General features: G+C 45.3%; 1 protein-coding gene across 1 annotated transcript; it reads left to right on the forward strand.

The window, feature by feature from the left end:
* Positions 1 to 12,380: 12,380 nt before the first annotated feature.
* LOC134291545 (uncharacterized) lies at positions 12,381 to 17,615 on the forward strand. Its single transcript, XM_062859453.1, has one exon. The coding sequence runs from the start codon at positions 12,381 to 12,383 to the stop codon at positions 17,613 to 17,615; it is 5,235 nt and encodes a 1,744-aa protein (XP_062715437.1).
* The last annotated feature ends 233 nt before the right edge of the window (positions 17,616 to 17,848 follow it).

Here is a 17,848-nt window from a genome sequence, read left to right on the forward strand (position 1 = left end):
CCAATTGTCGTATTATCGAAAGAATTCTTGGAATAATTTTTGAAGGTATTCCTTGAAATTATTACTGGAGGAGAACCTCGAGGTGTGAATTTCTGAAGGGAATCCATGGAGAAATTCTTGGAGAATTTCTTGGAGATTTTTCCGGAGAACTCTCAAATACTGGAGTTCGAAAGCAAATGTCTGGAGGAAGAATGATAAATTCCGGGAGGAATCTCTGGCAGAATTCCGAAAGTCTTCTTTGAGTGAATTCCTGAAGGATTTCCTGGAGTGCTTTTAGCATGTAAGTACTTATATGTTTAATATAAGTTACAGTGACTGTGAAAGAATCCAAGAATATATTCCTGAAAGAATCGCAGGACGATTTTCTGAGGAAACTCCTTAGCTGGTGCTGCATGGGGTATTCTTGAAGGAATTCATGGACGGATTCCTGAATGAATTTGTAGATGATCTTCTTGAAGATTTCTTGACGATAACTGAGCAAGAATACCTGGATGACTTCTTTTAGAATATCCTGGCTCCTATTTCCCTATAATATTATTTTAAAGAATTCCAATACAAATCGCTGGACGAATTCCTTTTTTTGTGTGGACGAATTTCTCTAATTTTATTGATTGATTTATCTTTATTATAGAGACTTTCAGCCCTCCGAATTTCTCAAGAAATCTTTCAAGTAAATCAAAAAATCTTCAGGTAATCCTGAAAAAAGACCTTGGGTGAGTCCCTGGAAAAGATTATGGATGGATTTCTGGAATATGTGACCGAACCACTGAATAAATTTTTGAATAGATCACAAGGGGAATTTCTGAAGAAATCATTTCAGGAATTCCTGGAGCAATCCCTGAAAGAACTGCCGGGTCAACCCCTGGAGGAATTCCTGGAGAAATCCTTAGAGGGATTACTGTAGGTATGCCTGGAGTTAACATTGTAGGAATCCCTGGAGAATTGTCTGAAAGTATACCTGGAGGAATCCCTGGATGAATTCCCGGAGGAATCCTTGGAGTAATTATGGGAGAATCCGTGGAGAAAATTCTGAAGGAATCTCTTGACGAATTCATAGACAAACTTCTAGAGAAATCCTTGGAGGAATTTCCGGACGAATTCCTGGAGGAATCAATAGAGGAGTTCTTGGAGTAATCCCTAGAGGAAATCCTATAGGAGCTTCTGGACAAATTCGTGGCCAAATCCATGAAGAAACTTCTGGAAAAAATCTGAAAGTATACCTGAATGAATTTCTGGAGAAATCGCTAGAGGAATTCTTGAATGAATCCCTGCAGAAATTTCTGTTGGAATAACTGGAGAATTTCCTGGGCGAATGCCTAGATGAACTCCTGGTGGAACCTCTAGAGGAATTCTGGGAGAAACTTCAGGAAGAATTCCCTGAGCATTCCCTAGATGAATTTCTAGAGAAACCCCTGGAGGGATTTATGAATGAATTCGTGGAAAAATTGTCGAAAGAGTTCCTGCAAGAATACCTGGAAGAAACCCAAAAGGAAAAAAAAAACCTCGAGGAATCCTTAGAGGGAAATTCTGGAGAAATTCTTGTGAGAATCCTTTTGGGAATTCCTGGAGAATGCCCTGCATTAGTTTCTGGACGAACCTCAAGACGAATGCCTGGAGGAAATTCTGGACAAACTCCTGGAGGAATCCAAGAGGGTTTTTTGGGGAAATTTTGTGGAACTCAACCTGACAGAATTCCTGAAGGAATCTCTGAAGGACTTCCTGAAGGAATCTCTAGAGGAATTCTGGGAGGAATCCCTGGGAAAGTTTCTCAAGAGATTCCTAGAGGAATTCCCATAGGAATTTTTAAGGAATTCCAGGAGGAATTCTCGGGAAAAAAAACTGTACGAACCTCTGGAAGAATCTATAGAGGAATCCCTGAAGGAGTTCCTGATTGATACCTGGAGGAATTCCTGATGGAATTTCTGGAGAAATCCCTGGGGGAATCTGTGGAGGATAAATTTCTGGAGAAATACCTGGTGGAATTCCTGGATGAAATCCTGGAGGAATTCCTGGAAGAACTTCTGAAGGAATTTCAAGAAGAACTCCTGAAGTAGTATAAATTCCGGGAGGGATTCCTGTAGATTTTCCTGGAAAAATTGCCGTAGTAATTTCTGAAGGAATAACTGGAGGAATTTCTGTATCAACTCCTGGAGGAATTTCTGAAGGAATTCCTGGGATAATTTCTGGTTTAATTCTTGAAGGTATTCCTGGAGAAGTCCCTGAAGGAAATCCAGGAGGAATCCCTGGAGAAACTCCTGGAGGAATGCCTGGAGGTATTCCTAAAGGAATTCCTAGAGCAATCCCTAGAAAATTCCCAGGAGGAATATTTGAAGGAATGCCTCGAGAAACCCGTGGAGAAATTCATGGTAACATGCCTGTAGGAATTCCTGGAGGAATCTCTTGAGAAATTCCTTGAGAAATCTTCAGAGGAATTGCTACATGAATTTCTTGAGGAATCCCCAGAGACATTCCTGGAGGAATTCCTGGAGGACTTCCTTGAATAATCCTTGAATAATCAATGCAGCACGTTCAGGAGGAATCCCTGTAGAAATTCCTGGAAGAATCGATGGAAGAAGCTCCTGGAGGAATCCCTTGAGGAATTCCTTGAGGGAGTCGCTGGAGAAATTCCTAGAGGAATCTCTAGATGAATTCCTGGAGGAACTCCTGGATGAATTCCTGTAGAAATTATCAGAGGAATCCCAGCAGGAATTCCCAGAGAAATGCAGGAAGAATTCCTGGAGGAATTTCTAGTGAAATCCCAGGGAAATCCAGGAAGAGTTTCTTCTATGCGGGAATTGGTTTATGCGGGCAAGGGCTATGAAAACAGGGCTTACGCGCAGAGAGGGAATGGCGAGCGTACAGACCAGAGTTGAAACGCTGCACACCGTTCGCGTTGTGTGTGAACACTTCGACGGATTCATTGTCTTAGGCAACATTGATGATTACAGATTCACAGATTCAGTTCTTGAAGCAATTCTCCTCATTGGTCGTATGGTCATCACCTGCGCTGGAGTCGTGCTTTAAGACGAGCTTTCTCCGAGAATCTCCAGAAGTTTGCTTCCTGCCCGACATGAATGCTACGGCCTTGCTTCTCAGTAGCTACGTTGGCTTCAGCTCGAACATTGACCCGAAAATTTTTGACCTTTCGATGGCAACGGTTACATCTTCCGGTGAACTTCTGACTCTTCTACTTGTCAAATGCCACAGGCTTCGCATTAAGGGCGCACGGGACGACGTGTATTTTTTCCTATCTTCCCTCTCTTTCTAACAATTTGCCTCGCAATTTTGAAGATGCAAATATCAATTTCCACTGCACTGACGTAGCTGAAATTTTAGTCGATTGTGCACCGCAAGTGAGCAAATGAACGATCAAATTTCTAGCCAATAATATGAAGTAGAAGTTGAGATTTGCTTCTTACTAGCAACAGAGCAATGGCGGACGATTCAACCACCGTCCCGTCCGGCCTTAAACGTGGTTTCAATTCTACTCCCGGCAAACGCTGCAGGCTTCTCATTGCACGTGTCCATCATCCGGTTGCTATTCTTTAATTCTTCGGCCAGAAGTCGTTCTTGAAATACTTCCAGCTTTAGTTTACCTTCTCCGACATAAGGGGCTGTCCATAAACCACGTGGTCAGAAGGGGGCGGGGGGGGGGTTCGGCCAATGATTATTTTGTATGGACGAATAAAAAAATTTGTATGTAGTAATGACCACACGGGGGGGGTTGAGAAGTCCCAAAAAAATGACCACGTGGTTTATGGACAACCCCTAAGGAAGGGTTACGAACAATTGAGAAACCAGATCACATTGATGATGATTAACCTGGGCTTGTTAGGGGAATATCTGTAAATAAAAAGAAAATCGCGTTAAGTACTGTTCCTTTGAATTCCACTAAGAATTTGCATCTTTTGACAGATACGTATTTCGTATCTGTCAAAAGATGCAAATTCTTAGCAGATCACATTGTTCTAACTTCGCTCCCGCGAACTTCAGTTGACGGATCAGTCCATCAAAGGTATTCAAATGTTCTTTGACGGATGTTCCTTTCGCCATCTGTAACTTCGCAAGTTGCTTCCGAACCAGCGTTTGAGACGATACAGACTTACAATAAAATGCCTGTTACTGTAGATCTCTAACAGGGGCAATCACGGTACCGCGGCTCCTTCACAATCTGCGAACTTGACTTAACCCTACTTGTCCATTAGGGTATTTTTTACCTAAACCGTGCACTGCGTCAACGTGATGCATTAGGAAGGTTACACAATATCGTTGATCCCCGCTGGTGCTATCTCAGATCATCTTCTGTCGTCTGTCACCAAAAGCGAATGAGTTTGTGAGAAGTTATCAAGCCGGCTTCGTCGACGGCTGCTCGACAACGGACCAGATTTTCACCCAGCAGTAAATCCTACAGAAATGCTGTGAATAGCAGGTCCCAACGCATCACCTGTTCATCGACTGCAAGGCGTCATACGATATACTACGGTGTACCCTATGCTAGATTCGTTATCAAGCGTTCTAGTGGGACTGAGTCCCGTGGTCATCGGTAGAGGCTCCTATGCCTGGGGGTAGCCGTCCAACAAACGCTAGAGGCTGGGCTCTACTCGACGCTATGACTAGACTGAATGTGGATGTTGCGAACGTAGGCGACAAAACAACCTACCATAGGAGCGGTGCAGAGTCCATCATCGATATGACCTATTGGAGCTCGGGTCTAACCCCTAGCTTAGACTGGAAGGTGGAATGGGTACACTCACTGTGACAATCTGGTGTTTTGATACAGGATAGAACACGAAGGAACGATGAGCCCTTCCCCTTCCCCTAACCACCAAAAACAAAAATGAGAAGTAGATTGGCCGGTTGAAAATCAACAAAGCTGGTGGAGCAAATCAACTACCTACCAAGAGAGCTTCTAAAATAAGGTGGAGAAGCACTGGTGAGATCACTACACTGGGTCATTACCAAGATTTGGGAAGAGGAAGTATTACCGGAAGAATTGATGGAAGCTACACGCTAAAACCGCTCAGCACCTAGAATGTGTAAGACCTACTCATAAGTGCATAATTTCCAGACTGCACCAAAAATGTGTAACAGTAACACATTCACAAAAATAGCTCGTACACTTTTCTAGATGCGAAATGTCGATATTTTTTTTGTTTAGGTCACTAGTAAACCTAGCTAGATTGCCGTACAATTTTTGCCTTTCTCGTACACTAAGTGTACTGGAAAGGCTATATGTTCACTCAAAAAATTACTTTTTGATAGAAGGCCCGGAGGGTCGAGTCACATATACCAATCGACTCAGCTCGACGAATTGAGGTGATGTCTGTGTGTGTGTGTATGTGTGTGCGTGTGTGTGTATGTGTGTATGTGTGTGTGCAAAAAACTCACATCACTTTTTGGCAGTGAACCTCAACCGATTTTGATGATCGACGGTTTATTCGACGCGGCATATAGTCCCATTGTTTCCTATTGAAAATGGTTCAGATCGGTCATGCCGTTCCGAAGTTATGGCCATTTAGGTGTTCCGGACCGGTACCCCTGGGAGGGGCCAGACATGAAAATGCAATAAATCCATGCATGCGACTTATCAAACCACGACATTTTCGATCATCTGATGAACGGTAAGCAGGAAAATAGTTTCAGATCATATCAGAACCGGTAGTGTTCCGGAACCGGTTCCGGATGTCCTGCCAGAAGTTGCCAAATATTAAAGAGAACCAAACCCAATCAAACAGTGGCTTTTTGATAACCTGATGAACGGTTAGCAGGAAAACAGTATAAGGTCATATCTGAACCGGTAGTGTTCCGGAACCGGTTCTGGGTGTCCCGCCGAAAGTGGCCAAATATAAAATTGAACATAATACATTCATGCGACACATCAAACAGCGGCATTTTCGGTAACCTAATGAACGATTAGCAGGAAAACAGTATCAGACCATATCTGAACCGGTAGTGTTCCGGAACCGGTTCCGGAGGGTCCCGATGGGTAAATGCAAACTTTTTAAGGATAAAGTGATAAAGGATCACAAATGATGGAAAAAATGTGTACGCATATGTTCAAGTATCAACCGTTACAGAGTAATTGAACTTTACATGTTTTTACTTTGCTTGCCTCAAACTGGCTATTACTTGAAAATGGTCAAACTTATCGCAGCTTTTTAACCCTCATCCGAAAGTTTATTAAATTTTCTATCAAAAAAGATCTTCAATCTTTTGGTTTAGTTAAATAACTTAGTTTTCTAAAGCAAATAAGCTCGAAAGTATTGTTTTGCCTTTCTCGTACACCGAAGTGTACTGAAAGGCTATATGTTCACTCAAAAAGCCAATTTTCGATAGAAGGTTCGGAGGGTCAAGTTACATTTACCAATCAACTCAGTTTGACGATTTGAGATGATGTCTGTATGTGTGTATTAGAGTGGGTCAACGTTGTATGGAGAAAATTTAAATTTGATCGCATCAACCCAGAACAAAGTTTTTTCAATCTGTATTAGCGTCCAAAACAACTGTGGGGAAGAAATCTGGACTCCAAAAATGACAAACAGAGTATCCAAGATAGTGGTCTTAAATCCAAGATGGCAGCTCAAAACTCAAAATGGCTTCTGTTTAATGGAGTTTTAGGCTCTAAAACCATACAATATGGGTATATCTGGTATTGGAACGAAGTCTGGAGTCCAAAAATGACGATTAAAATATCCAAGATGGCGCCTCAAAATTCAAGATGGCGGCATAAACTTCAAGATGACAGCTGTTTAATGAAGGTTTAGGCTCTAAAACCGTTCAATATGGGCATATTTGGTATGGGGAAGACAACCGGATTTCAAAAATAGCTACCAGAATATCCAAGAAGGCGTCTCAACATTCAAAATGGCGGCTGTTTAATGGAGTTTTGGGCTCTAAAACCATTCAATATGGGTGTATCTGGTATGGGGAAGAAGTCTGGAGTCTAAAAATAGCGACCACAATATCCAAGCTGCCGGACTTTAATTCTAAATGGCGGCTCAAAATTCAAGATTGCGGCTCAAAAACCAAAAACCAGACAAACGAAATGATCTCTGATGCTATAAAATGGATTTCTGTTAAACGCATGAAAGTGCGATATTCATCAACATGTCACTTGAGTTGTGTTGAAATGTGTTTTCGAAGGCACGAGAAAGGCGCCATCACTGCTGGGTGGATTAATTCGTTTTTTTTTTCGAATTCCACGGTTTCGTGGACGCAGGAGATGATTTTGTGAATGTGCAAGGGTTGCACATTTTTGGTATAGTCTGGAAATTATGCACTTTAGTGCTGCTCGGTTTAAGGGTGTATTGTGTGTCCCATCTACAAAATGGGCGACAAGTTGGATTGCGGGAACTATCACGCGATCACACTACCCGAGCAAAGGCGGATAACTAAGTGATATCACTTTGATAATAAACTATGTTATCGGTATTATCATCTTGTTATTTTTATTATCATCTTTTCCAATTGATGATAATCAGATGATAACAAATTTAGTTATCAATAATTTTGGTCTATCACGATAACATAAAAATACTATATAATAACAAAATATGCTATCAGTTTCAAACACACATTTCAAAGCTTTCCCAGAACTGAGGGTCTGGCGGACCTCGAATCTAAAAATAGATTCCGCTTTCCATCTTCAATGCGACTGCAGTACGAAAGCGTAGCCTTCAACCACTCTCCCTCTTACTGAGTCCCGTTGGTATAGAGGCTATCGGCTGCGACCGATAATCACTCGATCAGGGTTCGAGACCCACTGGGCGCAATAGTTGAAAACATGGGTTATAGTTATAAGAAACTTTTTTCAACTGCTAACCATGTCGGTAAAGTAGATTTTTACTATTTTCGTCGATAAAATAGCTCGGAATGACAACGGAATGACAACTGAATGACAAAACCTGTTATCAATCAGCTGTATTTTTTATGTTGATAACTAAATGTAATATTGAATAAAATATTGTATAACACAATTAGTTATCAACTTGAACTCAATGATAACTTAACTTCTTATCATTTTGGTATTCGTGGAGTAAATTTGAGTTATCATTTTTGTTATGTTGGCTCTTAATTCAACCTAAATGATAACAAACTCAATTATCAAACGAATGATAACCAGGTAACAGAACTTGTTATTATTTTGTTATCCGCCTTTACTCGAGTACTGAGCGCTGCCTACATGATACTCTCACAAATTTTGTGGCGCCGCCTATCACCTCATCTCGCAGAGGATTACGGAAAGGTGATGGTCTTTCAAGTTGCTGTTTAACATCATCTTAGAAGGTGTAATAAGGAGAGCGGGGATAAACACGAGTGGAACGATTTTCACGAAGTCCGTTCAGCTGCTTGGTTTTGCTGATGGTATTGATATTATAGCTCGCAAATTTGAGACGATGGCGGAAACGTACATCCGATTAAAGAATAAAGCCAGGCGAATCGGATTAGTCATTAATGTGTCAAAGACAAAGTACATGAGCCACCCCGAATTTGGGATCATTATGGCAGACGCTGATTTGACCGGTAGTCCTCTATGGGCACGAAACATCGATTCTACATGCAGAGGACCAACTCGTCCTTGGATTTTCAAAAGAAAGGTGTTGCATACCATGAACGTCGGAGTGCAGATCGAAGACGGTTCTTGGAGAAGACGAATGAACCACGAGCTGCATCAGCTGGTGAGAGAATCAACCATCGTCCACGTGGTCCGACATCAGGATGTCGGATAGCAACCCGATTGAAATGATTCTCGAGAGCCATCCGACCGTAACAAGAAAACGTGGTTCGCAGCGAGCTAGGTGGATCGATCAAGTGAAAGACGATTTGCGGACCCTTCGCAGAGTGTGGAACTGGAGACACACAGCCATCGAGTAGAATGGAGTCGATTTTTACGAACAGCAGAGGACACTCACGACCTTAGTCTGACCGGTAAGGAATGTAAGAACACGAAGGAGGGGGGGGGGGGCGGGTAGGGGCTTGGGCTTCTTTAAGTCGTTAAGCCGGCACTTGTGGAGCGTTTGCTCATGCTACCCGAGCAGAAGGGAATACCAACAGCATAATAAAATGTGTTATTTTGGCAAAATAACTGAGAAACGCAAAGAGTTATTTTCATGTTATTAACATGACATACCATGTTATAAACTTGTCTGTCATAAGTGGCAAAATAACAAGAATCATAACAAAAAATGTTCCTGGAAGAACAGTTAAATAACAGGTTTTGTTAGTTTCATAACAACTTAATAACAGTGAATTTATACAATGTGTCAATAACAAATTTTAAAATTAAAAAGTTATTGATAACAGTCTTTCAAGATTATCCTTCTACTCCATGATTCAAACAAGCATGCTTTGAAATGATCCCTAATACCAGGATCGTTTCAAATCATGAGTTTTTCCAATCCCAGCGTGCGGGATTTGTGCATGGGATTCAATCCCAAGATACGTTGCATTTAGTTTGGCAGAAAATCGTCGCTTCGGGTATCTGTTCTCCTTACCACTGTTACGGGTGAAATGCTAAATGGTAGCAACACATGCCGTATATGCCAACAATATGTGAGGGGTATAAACGGGATGATTATTGTTGGCCTACCCCATTAGGCCAGCGCGCAAGTCTACCACCGTAGTCTCTACATTGTTCGCAACCTTGCGAACAAGATTGCGGCAGTGATTGTACGGATGGTAGGGAGTAACAGGTATTCGGCCTGTCACATGGGTGAGTCGACAGAAACAGGAGAGAAGAATATTCCTTGATAGTATGAGCAACAATATTGTGTTAATTCTACTTTAAAATATCCTTAAACTAGTGCAAATATCCTAAAATTGAACTTAAAACTAGTGAACTAATTAATTAAATAAGTGTCTACTATTTACACGCCGAATTGGTAAGCTTAGATACATAAAATCATGCAATTTGGACTTAAATTTATCTATGCATACTAGGTAACCTAAACTCCGCTACGTTCCTGTTCCTCTGAGCCTAGAACATAGTAAATTGCTTATTTCCAAGTCCGGTAAGCTAAAATACATTTTCTTCGAAAGATTATATGTACAACTTGAACTCAAATTATTAGGACTACGACCACACATGCTATAGACACGAAGCCACAAAGGAACATAAACGTAAGTAAAACTATGTAAACCAATGTGAACTAACCATATATTGCACAAAGAACAACCTGCTGTACAGGGGTTCTCAAAGCCAGTTTGCGAGACAAGCAAACATAATTATAATGATAGTCTGTAACAATTATAATTTAAATATTTTCCTTAGGAAAATTATATCCTTCCCAAACACAACGGATTAAGTGTTTTCATTCCCGTACCGAAGGATCATAATTTCGGAAATTTTCCCCCCGTTGGATCAAATCCAACAAAATATAATTTTCGTTTATACGAAATAACAGTCGTCGCGAGCATGTCAAGTCGTGGTTCGAAGTCCGACGGAAAAGGTAGCAAAGCGAGTGGCAAGAGTGAACGGCCGAAGGCCAAAGATGGTGAGGTGATTAGTGAATTGGTCGGTGATAAAGGTAGTGATGATGTGGTAGTGGTCGAGGAAGGCAAGGAGAAGACCGTCGATGGATACACCTGCAAGACCTGCGGAGGAGGCGACACGGATGATATGGTTCAGTGCGACCAGTGCGACGGATGGCATCACTACAATTGCGTGGGAGTCACAGATGAAGTTGTCAACCAGAGCTGGAGTTGTACCAACTGCAAGACTGCGACATGGAACCAGCGAACAACGTCAACCTCAGGTGAAGATCCTGCGCCGAAAGATGTCCACCAACAACACTCGTCCAAGCGTGCTTCATCTCAAAAACGAGTTTCCACGACAGGTCCGGAGAGTCCATCAAACGGCAATCCGCCGTCACCGAAGTCAACAGATCCAACCGTGCATCCATCACATTCGTCACGTCATATGGGAAATCCGAGTCCTGGAGCGCCCCCAACAGCACAGATGACCGGGAAGAAGTTGTTCGTTCCGTCGTTGGAAGGGTTACCCGCTATCCAGCTAGATGAAGCATCATCAGAAGTCTCGTGTTCGTCATCTCAGAGGTCTGCTCGGAACCGCGCTAAATTGCAGCTACAACGGTTGGAAGAGGAAAGAGTCTTTGAGGAGCAACAAGCAGAACGACGACGGGTTGCAGAGCAGCTAGAAGCGGAGAAGCACAAAGCATTCTTGGACAAGAAGTACCAAATTCTGGAGGAGCTAGCCAGTGAGAGGGGATCGAGTCGATGTTCGAGTAGCGTTTACTCTCGGAGTCGTGTGGAGAATTGGGTTGAAAAAGGGCGTAATTCGGAGGTAATGCAGCAGTCTAATGAACAGCCAGCACGGCGGGAGCGGAGCCAACCAGATCTGCAACCAGCACAGCGGGAGTTCGACCAACGTCAGCCTGCCATCCGCATGTCGAAATATTTCAATCCCAACGTCCAACCACAGTCAACGAGAATACAGCCTGCGTTGAACCGAATAACCCGATCCTTAGCTAATTCGACGGTTCTAGAGCCGAATCACGGCGCACTAGGTCAAAGTTGTCCCGTGCAACCAGATGATTACGATCCGTTTCAGCTATCACGCTCACAAATCGCAGCAAGGCAAGCGGTTTCCAAGGATTTGCCAACATTCTCCGGCAATCCGGAAGAATGGCCGATCTTCCTATCCATGTTTAATAGCACAACAGCTATGTGCGGATTCACGGAGGAGGAAAACCTTGTGCGACTGCAACGAAGCTTGAAAGGAAAGGCCTACGAAGCGGTTAAGTGTAGATTGATGCATCCTGGAAACGTCCAGGGCATAGTGAGCACACTGAAAATGCTATTTGGTCAACCGGAGATCATTGTGCACTCGTTGATCGGAAAGATCACTTCGCTACCCCCGATACGCGAAGATCGTCTCGAGACGTTAGTAGACTTCGCCGTCAACGTGCAGAACTTCTGCGCAACGGTTGACTCATGCGGGCTAGAAGAGTACATGTACAACGTAAGTCTTCTCCACCAGCTTGTTGGGAAGCTTCCACCGTCAATCAAGCTAAACTGGGCGCAACATCGAAAGACGCAGCTGGCGGTCAACTTGGCGACCTTTAGTGAGTGGATCTACTCGCTAGCCGAAGCTGCAAGTACGGTAACATTTCCAACGGAGTCGGCACAGGAAAAACCGATGCGGAACGAGCCTCGTCGGAAAGGAAAAGGAGAAACGTATCTCAATGCCCATTCAGAAACACAGATCAGGCACGATGCGAGCTTCAAACAGCCAAAGCAGTCGTTTACAGCACTGGAGAAGGAGACCTGCCCGGTGTGCAAACGATGTTCGATGTTCGAGTAGCGTTTACTCTCGGAGTCGTGTGGAGAATTGGGTTGAAAAAGGGCGTAATTCGGAGGTAATGCAGCAGTCTAATGAACAGCCAGCACGGCGGGAGCGGAGCCAACCAGATCTGCAACCAGCACAGCGGGAGTTCGACCAACGTCAGCCTGCCATCCGCATGTCGAAATATTTCAATCCCAACGTCCAACCACAGTCAACGAGAATACAGCCTGCGTTGAACCGAATAACCCGATCCTTAGCTAATTCGACGGTTCTAGAGCCGAATCACGGCGCACTAGGTCAAAGTTGTCCCGTGCAACCAGATGATTACGATCCGTTTCAGCTATCACGCTCACAAATCGCAGCAAGGCAAGCGGTTTCCAAGGATTTGCCAACATTCTCCGGCAATCCGGAAGAATGGCCGATCTTCCTATCCATGTTTAATAGCACAACAGCTATGTGCGGATTCACGGAGGAGGAAAACCTTGTGCGACTGCAACGAAGCTTGAAAGGAAAGGCCTACGAAGCGGTTAAGTGTAGATTGATGCATCCTGGAAACGTCCAGGGCATAGTGAGCACACTGAAAATGCTATTTGGTCAACCGGAGATCATTGTGCACTCGTTGATCGGAAAGATCACTTCGCTACCCCCGATACGCGAAGATCGTCTCGAGACGTTAGTAGACTTCGCCGTCAACGTGCAGAACTTCTGCGCAACGGTTGACTCATGCGGGCTAGAAGAGTACATGTACAACGTAAGTCTTCTCCACCAGCTTGTTGGGAAGCTTCCACCGTCAATCAAGCTAAACTGGGCGCAACATCGAAAGACGCAGCTGGCGGTCAACTTGGCGACCTTTAGTGAGTGGATCTACTCGCTAGCCGAAGCTGCAAGTACGGTAACATTTCCAACGGAGTCGGCACAGGAAAAACCGATGCGGAACGAGCCTCGTCGGAAAGGAAAAGGAGAAACGTATCTCAATGCCCATTCAGAAACACAGATCAGGCACGATGCGAGCTTCAAACAGCCAAAGCAGTCGTTTACAGCACTGGAGAAGGAGACCTGCCCGGTGTGCAAGGGTAACTGCAAGTCCGTTGACAAATGCAAGCGGTTTCAGGAGTTTTCGAGAGAATCCCGGTGGGCAGTCGTCCGAGAGTTCGGGCTTTGTCGAACGTGCCTTCGGCAACACAAAGGGACCTGCAAGGCGAAACCTTGCGGTAAAGACGGATGCTCCTTTCGGCACCATGAGCTGCTGCACAACGAGCTAAAATCCAAGTCACACCAAAGCACTACTGCAGCTGGGAATCCAGAGTCTTCGCAGCCAACAACAAGCGGTGCCGAGCAGGGTTGCAATACACACCAGACAGTGTCTAGCTCGGTTCTCTTCCGCTATCTTCCAGTTGTTTTGTCGGGGCCAGAGAAAACGATTCATACGTATGCCTTTCTTGATGAAGGCTCAGGAACAACGCTGCTCGATCAAGATCTAGCAGATGAACTGCAACTGGATGGCACGCCAAATCCAATATGCCTTCGATGGACGGGTGGTACCGAGCGCTGCGAGAAGGACTCTTGCATAGTTCGCCTACAAGTCGCCGGACGTCATGCAGATGCCGAGAAGTTTACCTTGGAAGGTGTACAAACGGTCAACGAGCTGCTGCTACCACGACAGACCTTGGACTTTGGGGAACTGAAGCGATCATATCGCTATTTGGAAGGATTGCCTATCGACTCGTACACCGAAGCTCGCCCTCGCATCCTTATCGGCACAAAGCATGCGCAACTGGGCTTAACCCTCAAGAGTCGAGAAGGAAAATTCGGCGAGCCGATCGCAACTAAGACACGGCTAGGCTGGACAATTTGCGGTAACCTAGGATTTGGAGACGCACCGAACATGTTCCACTACAGCTTTCACGTCTGCTCACTGAACGAAAACTCGGATGATGATCTACATCAAGCGATGAAAGATTATTTCTCCATTGACAGCCTAGGAGTTAATGCCTCGTCCAAAGTTCTGCTATCGACCGAAGATGAACGTGCTGAATCTCTGCTGAAGTCGTTGACCCGATTTTCAGGCGACCGTTTTGAGACTGGTCTACTCTGGCGTTATGACAATGTCCGTCTGCCAGACAGCCGCCCTATGGCTTTGCGTCGCCACCGATGCCTGGAGAAACGCATGGCGAATGATCCTGTTCTCGCAAAAGTTTTGCAACAGAAGATATGTGACTATGCCACCAAAGGATACATTCGCAAACTCTCTGATGAAGAAATCCGGCAGCAAACCGGCGAAATGTGGTATTTGCCTGTCTTCCCGGTAACCAACCCCAACAAACCCGGGAAGGTCCGAATAGTGTGGGACGCAGCAGCGAAGGCCCATGGAGTTTCATTGAATTCCGTCCTTTTGAAGGGTCCTGATTTACTTTGTTCCCTACTCGGAATTCTTTTACGCTTTCGGCTTCATCCCGTTGCAGTAACAGGAGACATCCGCGAAATGTTCCACCAAGTGCAGATTCGCCGCGAAGACCAGCAATACCAATGCTTCTACTGGACGGATGAGAACGGAGAACTTGGAGTTTACGTTATGGCGGTGATGACCTTCGGCGCGTGCTGCTCACCCAGCAGTGCACAATATGTCAAGAACGTCAATGCGGAAAGGTTCAGGAGCGAATTTCCGGAAGCATGCGAAGCTGTCATCAAGTCCCACTATGTCGACGACATGTTGATAAGTGTCGCTACGGAGGAAGAAGCAATCCAGCTAGCGGAGGAAGTTCGTCACGTTCACGCCCAGGGTGGCTTCGAAATCCGCAACTGGATTAGTAATTCCAGAAGAGTTGTGGAAGCACTGCAGGAGCAGAGCACGAATGCGGAGAAAAGCCTAGACCTAGCAACCGAATTATCCACCGAGAAAGTTCTAGGGATGTGGTGGAACACAGCGGCTGATGCCTTCACCTACAAGATCGGCTGGAATCGCTACGGTGAAAAGTTGCTCAGGGGCGACCGACGTCCCACAAAGCGTGAAGTGCTACGAGTTCTAATGACCATATTTGACCCACTCGGACTCATTGCCCACGTTCTCGCCTATTTAAAAGTCCTTTTACAAGATATCTGGCGATCTGGTGTCACCTGGGACGAGCAAATCGAAGACGAGGCTTTCGAGAAGTGGCAAAAATGGTTGACTGTTTTACCGCAAGTTGAAAATTTGCGAATTCCCAGATGTTTCTGGCCTGAGCATCTGGTCAACGACGCTGATGAAGTTCAGCTTCACACGTTCGTAGATGCTGGAAGAGACGGAATGGCAGCTGTGTGTTTCCTGAGACTCTCTAAGGATGGGAAAAACTACTGCTCACTCGTCACCGCAAAGGCTAGGGTGGCCCCTCTTAAGCTGACATCCATTCCGCGCCTAGAGCTACAAGCAGCAGTGATCGGAACTCGCCTATCGCAAACCGTGCTTGATACTTTGCCGATTCGGATCAACAGAAGATTCTACTGGTCAGACTCTCGGGATGTGCTATGTTGGATCAGCTCTGACCACCGACGCTACAGCCAATTTGTCGGTTTCCGCATCACCGAGATTCTGGAGGTCACTGAGCCTTGTGACTGGCGATACGTACCAAGCAAGTTGAACGTAGCTGACGATGCTACTAAGTGGGACGGACTTCCTGAGCTGTCAACAGAAAGCAGGTGGTTTCGAGGCCCAAGTTTTCTCTGGCAAACTGTGGATAAATGGCCGCCCTCTATTTCCCCGAAGGAAGCAACGAACACTGAGCTGAGAACAAGTTTGCTAACTCATCACTGTGTTCCGGAACCACTCGTTCCCATACAGAACTTCTCCAGCTGGAAGCGACTGCAACGCGTTGTGGCACTGGTACAACGGTTCATCACGAACTGTCGCCTGAGAATACAACGCAAGCCCATCGTCCGTACACCACTCGCAAACTGCGAACTCCGCACAGCCGAAGCGCATCTTATCCGTATTGCGCAGCAGGAAGGATACCCGGAAGAGTTTCGCATACTACAAAATGCGCAGCAGAAGTCTGCAGAGTCACCAGCACTTCTTCCTAAGTCAAGCCCGCTGTACAAGCTCATCCCATGGATAGACGACCGCGGCATAATGCGAATGAAGACACGTATCGCCGCCTGCCAATTTGCTACCGAAGATGCGAAGAATCCCATAATCCTTCCTAGACAGCACCACATTACCACATTAATAATAAACCACTACCACAATAGTTACCACCATCAGAACCACGAAACAGTGATAAATGAGCTGCGCCAAAAATACCAAATCGCTCGTTTACGCTCGTGTTACAGTCAAGTTCGCCAGAAATGCCAAAGATGCATGAACGAAAGAGTTAAGCCGACAATTCCAATCATGGCCGACCTCCCACCCGGACGTCTTGCGGCATTCTGTAGACCGTTTACCCACGTGGGCGTCGATTACTTTGGCCCTATTGAAGTTGTTGTTGGCAGAAGGCATGAAAAGCGTTGGGGAATGTTGGCAACATGCTTAACTATCCGAGCCATACATATAGAGCTCGTCCATTCACTCAGCACCGATTCATGCATAATGGCCCTCCGGAATTTCATCGCTCGACGTGGTCAGCCACGAAAAATCTACAGCGACCGAGGAACAAATTTCGTTGGAGCGAACAGAGAGCTGCAGAACCTCCGAACAACAATGAACCATGACGAAATTATGAGGGAGTTCACAACCACTGATACCGAATGGGTGTTCAATCCTCCGCTAGCACCACACATGGGTGGTAGCTGGGAACGGTTAATTCGAACCGTGAAAAACAACTTGTCAGCTGTCTGCTCTACCAAGGCCCTGACTGATGAAGTCCTGAGGAATCTCCTAATCGAGATTGAAAATACCGTTAATGGCCGTCCCTTAACACATGTACCAGTTGATGACGACTCCGGCCCGGCCTTAACACCAAACCATTTCTTGGTCGGTTCCTCGAACGGTACAAAACCTTTGGTTAACCTTGATGACAGTGGCTACGCTCTCAGGCAGAACATGTGTACGTCACAGATCCTAGCGAATACGTTTTGGAAACGATGGGTAAGCGACTACCTGCCGGAGATTACTCGTCGGTCAAAGTGGTTCCAGTTAACCAAGCCTATTGCGACCGGAGATATTGTCGTGATTGTCGACCCGAAGTTACCCCGAAATTGCTGGCCGAAAGGACGGGTCATCTCGACGAAAGAAGGACGCGACAGCCAGATTCGATCAGCAACTGTGCAGACAGCCTCTGGAGTCTACGAGCGTCCCGTGGCGAAATTGGCGGTCCTGGATATACAGCGCGTGGAACAGTAAGCCAACCGGATGTTGGCGTACCCTGGGGGAGTGTTGGCCTACCCCATTAGGCCAGCGCGCAAGTCTACCACCGTAGTCTCTACATTGTTCGCAACCTTGCGAACAAGATTGCGGCAGTGATTGTACGGATGGTAGGGAGTAACAGGTATTCGGCCTGTCACATGGGTGAGTCGACAGAAACAGGAGAGAAGAATATTCCTTGATAGTATGAGCAACAATATTGTGTTAATTCT

The sequence above is a fragment of the Aedes albopictus genome, chromosome 1, assembly GCF_035046485.1.
Source record: "Aedes albopictus strain Foshan chromosome 1, AalbF5, whole genome shotgun sequence".
In the NCBI taxonomy this organism is placed as follows: Eukaryota; Metazoa; Arthropoda; class Insecta; order Diptera; family Culicidae; genus Aedes; species Aedes albopictus.